Source organism: Pinus tabuliformis, chromosome 2_2, assembly GCF_031772625.1.
Source record: "Pinus tabuliformis cultivar Carrire ecotype Pingquan chromosome 2_2, CPIR1, whole genome shotgun sequence".
NCBI classification, from domain to species: Eukaryota; Viridiplantae; Streptophyta; class Pinopsida; order Pinales; family Pinaceae; genus Pinus; species Pinus tabuliformis.
The window spans coordinates 95692421-95698031 of NC_142300.1; the positions used below are offsets into that span (position 1 = coordinate 95692421).

The 5611-nt window shown below is 40.0% G+C and overlaps 1 protein-coding gene across 1 annotated transcript; it reads right to left on the minus strand.

Moving 5' to 3' along the window:
* Window positions 1–847: 847 nt before the first annotated feature.
* On the minus strand, window positions 848–1639 carry LOC149191577 (uncharacterized). The gene has a single exon (XM_089406700.1). The coding sequence runs from the start codon at window positions 1637–1639 to the stop codon at window positions 848–850; it is 792 nt and encodes a 263-aa protein (XP_089262826.1).
* Window positions 1640–5611: the final 3972 nt, after the last annotated feature.

Below are 5611 nucleotides of genomic sequence, written 5' to 3' on the forward strand. Positions count from 1 at the left end.
CTGTTACTGTTCAATGCCTTTATGGTGTCTAGAAGCGCAATTTTGCTCCCTGTATCCTACGAGAAATATACATTTGAGAGATTTCCATGGACATTCGTACCCAAAATGTGGAAGGTTGCCTGTATGAGGTGATGAGAAGCGTGGAAATCTGAGAGATTTAACGCTTGAGTATTCCATGCAATGGCCAACCCCCCTGATGCTCCAGATGCATCTACTGCTACTGAGCGACATCCTGGCCAAGCTTTTGTGAGAATGCTACCTAATGTAGATCTGTTACATTTGGTTTCCTAGAGTAAGCATATTTGTAGCTTTTCCATTTTAATCATGTTTTTTAACATTCTAAGTTTCCCTGGGCTATTGAGCCCTCTTAAGTTCCATGATACCAGCTTCATGGTTCAACTATTTGCAGAGGGTTTATAGTACTTTGTCAATGTCGCATACCTACCTGAGTCTACCAGGAGTTTCCCAATCTCGATCGTTCTCTGTAGATCTGTTCTTCATCCTCTCTTTTTGGTTTCTTTTGGGGGGTGGCTTCCATACCACTGGCTTCCTGGTTGAATCCCTAGTTGCTGCTGCTGGTAAGCTCTCGAAATAACCACCTCCAGCTTGCTGAGTTGGGTTTCGGTTATGCTGTCATATGCTTTCGTTTTGCATGCTAGTTCCAGTTCCAGAATGTCTAGGCCATGCAGGTCTATGCTTTCTGGTTCTTCTTCCATCTGTTGCACATGATTGCCTTCTGCCCCATTTATCTCTGAGCTAGAAGGAGGGTCTAGCTTTCCATCAATTTCCATATCCTTGTCTTTCTCTGTCGGTTCTTTCCTATCTCCTGAGGGGAAATCATGGAAGATTATGGGGGTTTGGCGTTTGGGGGAGGAGGCTGAGGGAGGGGGGGGGGGGCGGAAGATGAGGGATGGGAAGGGTTAGACTCAGAGATCGGGGGAAGATCATCAGAGGATTGAGCAAGGATTTCGAAACTGTTCTTAGAAGCTTGGCCAATAGTGCTGTTTTGTTGGGGCTTGAGCCCATTAGAAGGTTTCTTGTGCGCTCGTCTTCGGCTTGGGGCTTTGGTGAAGCCATATTGGGTAGCAGAAACAGAAGGGTCAGGTGAGGTGGCTTTGGTGTTCAAGGGACAATCATGGAAAAGATGCCCAAGAGCATGGCATCTCCTGCAACGGAAGGGTACATGCTCATAGTCCAAGGGTTGAATCCACTCTTCGTCACGGTGGGAGAGACTTACCGATTCTGGTAATGCTTCATTCAGTCGCATGAAGACGAAGATGCAAGCATAGGAAATGAATCTGCGTAGTTTGGTCTCTTCTACAATCCTAATGTACTCCCCTAGTCCATTTCCTATGTTCTTGAGTATATCCTCGTCCCAATATTCATCTGGAAGTCCATACATTCTGATCCAGACTGGCGCCCAGGTGAGATCTTCCTTATCCAGATTGAATCTCGGTATCCAATCTCTCATATACAAGCCCGCTGCATTGAAGAAGTGAGGCCCTGTTCCCAGTACCCTGAGTTTGTCCTCAATACAGTAAAAAATTACTGTAAAGAAGCCCTTCGGCCCTAGCTGCAGGGTAACGTCTCCTTTTGGCTTCCATTTCGCTGCGATCCACCCGTATAAGGCTCTTTCCATCGGCCAGAACCCTATAAAGTTCCCAATAATGGCATGATCCCTCATAAACTCGATTCGTGCATCTATCTTGTGTCCAGGTAGCTCTATTCGTGGCCTTTCTGTGGCTATTGGCTTGCATGTTGTTGAGGATACTTTCGGGGTTTCCTCCGGATTTTTCCCTCTGTCTTGAGTGACGCTGGCTTGGTCCTTTCATCCTCCTGTCTTCTTGTTTCCTTGTTGTTGCCTATTCCCATTGTTCAAGATCTCCCTGTCAACTGATCCAAAGAGGAACGCCTGCTCCGGATCATGCTGCATTGGGGAGGGCTCTGACGCCCCCCCCTGAGGATATTCCATAGAGCCGCTCTAGTACTCTGCTATTCTGCTACGCACCAATGGATTTGGTCTGGTTTGTGAGTAGAGCCAGTGCTGTACTGTCTGCGCCGTCGATGCTTTCCGCAAAACCCTAATCGCTACGGCTTCCCAGAGTGAGCAATCCACCGTGTTGAGTGATATTCCTATGTTGTCGAAATTATAAAATAATATTAAATCCACACAAATGTGTATTTTGTGTCCAATTTGGTCGACTTCTAGGATTCATTGTGTCCAATAATGGGATCTGCATTGATTCTATAAAAATCTAGAAAATCATTGATTTTCCTTCTCCTTCTTCACTTGTTCAGTTACAACACCTTCAAGGGAAGGAAAACTTTCTATGTAGATTGGCCCCTCGCTATGTAGAACTTACAGAAGGATTTACTTTCTTACTGAAAAGAGGGGTTCCCTTCCCTTGGGATCACTCTGCTAAAAAATATTTTGATGCTTTGAAAAATGTGTTAGCTCATGCATCTCTGTTATATCCCCCTCACTATCAATGAGAATATTTCATCTATTTAGTTGCAATAGTTACCATAATCGTAATGGTTTTGGTACAATAAGATAACATAGGAGACAAACACCCCATATATTACTTGAGCTGAAACTTAATTAAGACTAAAGCCAAGTACTCACACATCGAAAAGTTAGCTTTGGAAATTGTGTAATTTGTCTAAATATTTCTCGATTATATCCTGCTTCAGAACACTAATGCAGCTTCTGATTGAAACCATATGACTTACATTCTTTCATGTCAATTATTTGGGTAAAAATACTCGAAATGGACAGTTATCCTCCAAGTGTTTTATTTGGAATTCATCAAATACAAATCTAAGAAATATTTAGTCTTCACTGAATTCATTTGCAACCTTCCCTCCTTTGAGTCGGAATCAACAACTGATGATTATATTCTAGATGAAATTTAGTTTTTGATTGATTCTTCTAATCCCTGATATGGATATAACATCATTTATCTCTAGACCCAAACCTTTTGGCCTGATACTACTCATTTTGATCATCGTCAAATTCAATACTAGGCTCACCAATACATCATAATTTATGACACTCTTTACCACTGTGGTGTTGATTCGATATTTCAACGTTGTCTTACTCATGAGAATACAAATAAATATTTAAATGGTTTTCATGTTGGAGCATGTGGCAGAAACATGTCTGGATATGTGACCACCCAAAAAAAATTACGTGCTAGTTATTTATGGACGACCATGTTTTGAGATTTTATTATGGTGGTCCAGAAATGTCATGCATGCTAGATTTTTAATTGGAAATATCATGCTCCACATGGTCCTATGCATCTAGTTATTTTCATTGGACCTTTTTCAAAATGGGTCATTAAATTCATGACTTGTAATCCTTGCTCAGCCAAGGGGCATGGCTACATTATTGTTGTTGTATACTACTTTATTAAATGGGTCGAAGTGATGCCTACATTTGACAATGGTGGAAAAACTACAGCATTGTTCCTTTTCAACCTTGTTATTGCCATATTTGGTGTGCCTCAAGGCATCTTTATAGACCATGGTACACATTTTTGAAATTACATGATGTCTAAACTTACTACCAAGTTGGGCCTTCCACGTGATAGCTCAATTCCCTATTAATCCCAAGCTAATGAGTAATTATAAGCCATTAATAAGGTTTTGAAAATGATGCTCCAATGCATGGTAGATATTCATAAGATGAATTGGCATGCCATTTTTTCCGCTTTGTGATCATACCAAACATCTGTCTACACTACGACTAGATTCACACCATTTTAGTTAGTGTATGGTATAGAAGCAATTCTCCCAATTGAATGTGATATTCCATCCTTAAAACTAGCCATCTAGCTTCTTCCCTCAACTTCCACAAAAGAAGAATGCTTTTCGAACCTAGCTTGCCTAAATGAGACCCGATGTGATGTTGTAATGGCCAATGAGGCTCACAAAAAATGTGTCGAATCACAATTTGACCATAATGTTAAACCACGTGCCTTATCCAAAGGTGACCCAGTCCTTTTATACAACTAGGAAGCTGAAAAATTAGGAGTTGGGAAGCTCGAATCGTTATGGTTAGGTCCATATGTAGTTAAGTGTGTACTAGAAAAAGGGGCCTATGAACTGGTTGAATTTGATGGAATTCCCTTGGCACAACCCCAAGATGGGTTGTACCTAAAAAAGTATTATGCTTAATATTTCTTTTTCATAGTCACTATGTCATACTATATAGGTTTGCTAGTGTGTTTACACTATGGTTTTCTAGAGTTTTCTGCTTCCTCTACTCATCTTGAGTTTCATTTGATTTACGCTACATTTCCTCAGCTATATGTTGGTTATGCATATGGCACTAGTCGTATTACCCAGAATCTTTCCTCCACAGTGCGAGCAATCCATGCTCTTGATGGTGATTTAGTGAGTCTACAAGGAATTTATATTAGTCGCTCAACTAATAATGTTGTTGAGTATAGTGGACTGATCGAATTATTATCTATTACTATTTCACCTGGAATTCACCATTTAGTTATCAAGATGTATTCACAACTTGTGGTACAACATTTAAAGAATGTCTATTCAGTAAGAAGTCCAACTTTATTATGCATGTTTTCAAGGATTTGCCCCTTAGTGCGACATTTTGATTATATCCAATATCAACATGTTCCTAGTATTCTTAATACATTAGCAAATGCATTAGCCAATTATGTATTAGAAAGACATTTGCAACATATGTAAATACACAAATGGTTATCATACATTGTGCAAGTGAGTAGAATATAAGTAGAAGACATCTATAGATACGAAATAATATATAATGTTTGGTTTTACAAAAAATTGTGTCCTAGACACATACGGCCACATACCCTATAATATGAAAATACATGTAGACAAAGTATGGCTCAAAAGCCTCCCAGGCGACAAATCCCGATGATGTTAACACACAATAGCGTAGGAAACTTTACACAACAATTGACTAATATGATATGGCACTCCTACAGTGTATCACTATAGATAGATAGGGACTTTATTAATCCCTATTTCCGTAACATTGTGATTCAAACCCTCGACATGATGCTCAAACTCGATAAGTATCTCCGCTATGTCAGGATCAACCATCTCCTCCTCTACCCCTTCATCTCTAGCCTCTAAAATATGTGGTTATGCCCGTTGAGGAATAGGCGACATGCCTACTAGTTACATAGGTCCAATATCTGCATGTGAAATTGATAGTTAGTCTCTGATACACTTAAAATAAAAATAAAAATAAAAATTATAGAACCCAAAAACCAAAAATATTCAAAATGACTTTATTTTGCATGCATCACTCCATCACTCACCTTCAAGTAAAACAAGCTCTACATCTCCAAAAACATCAACCTCGATATATGGGTAGTCCTCAATCATAATTAGATGCTTCCACAACCAATCAAAAATTATAGGAGTGAATTTCATCATGGGTGCTCCTGCGTTCTTGACCATCAAATCTATCCATTTCCTCATACGAGGCTCTCTAGGTCTAGCAAGTTTGTGGGTTATCCATTGAGGTCGTATCAATGACACTCCTTGTTACACAGTAATTTTTCACCATTGGTCACCGTCCCTGTTACCCCTGTTTCCGTACATTGGA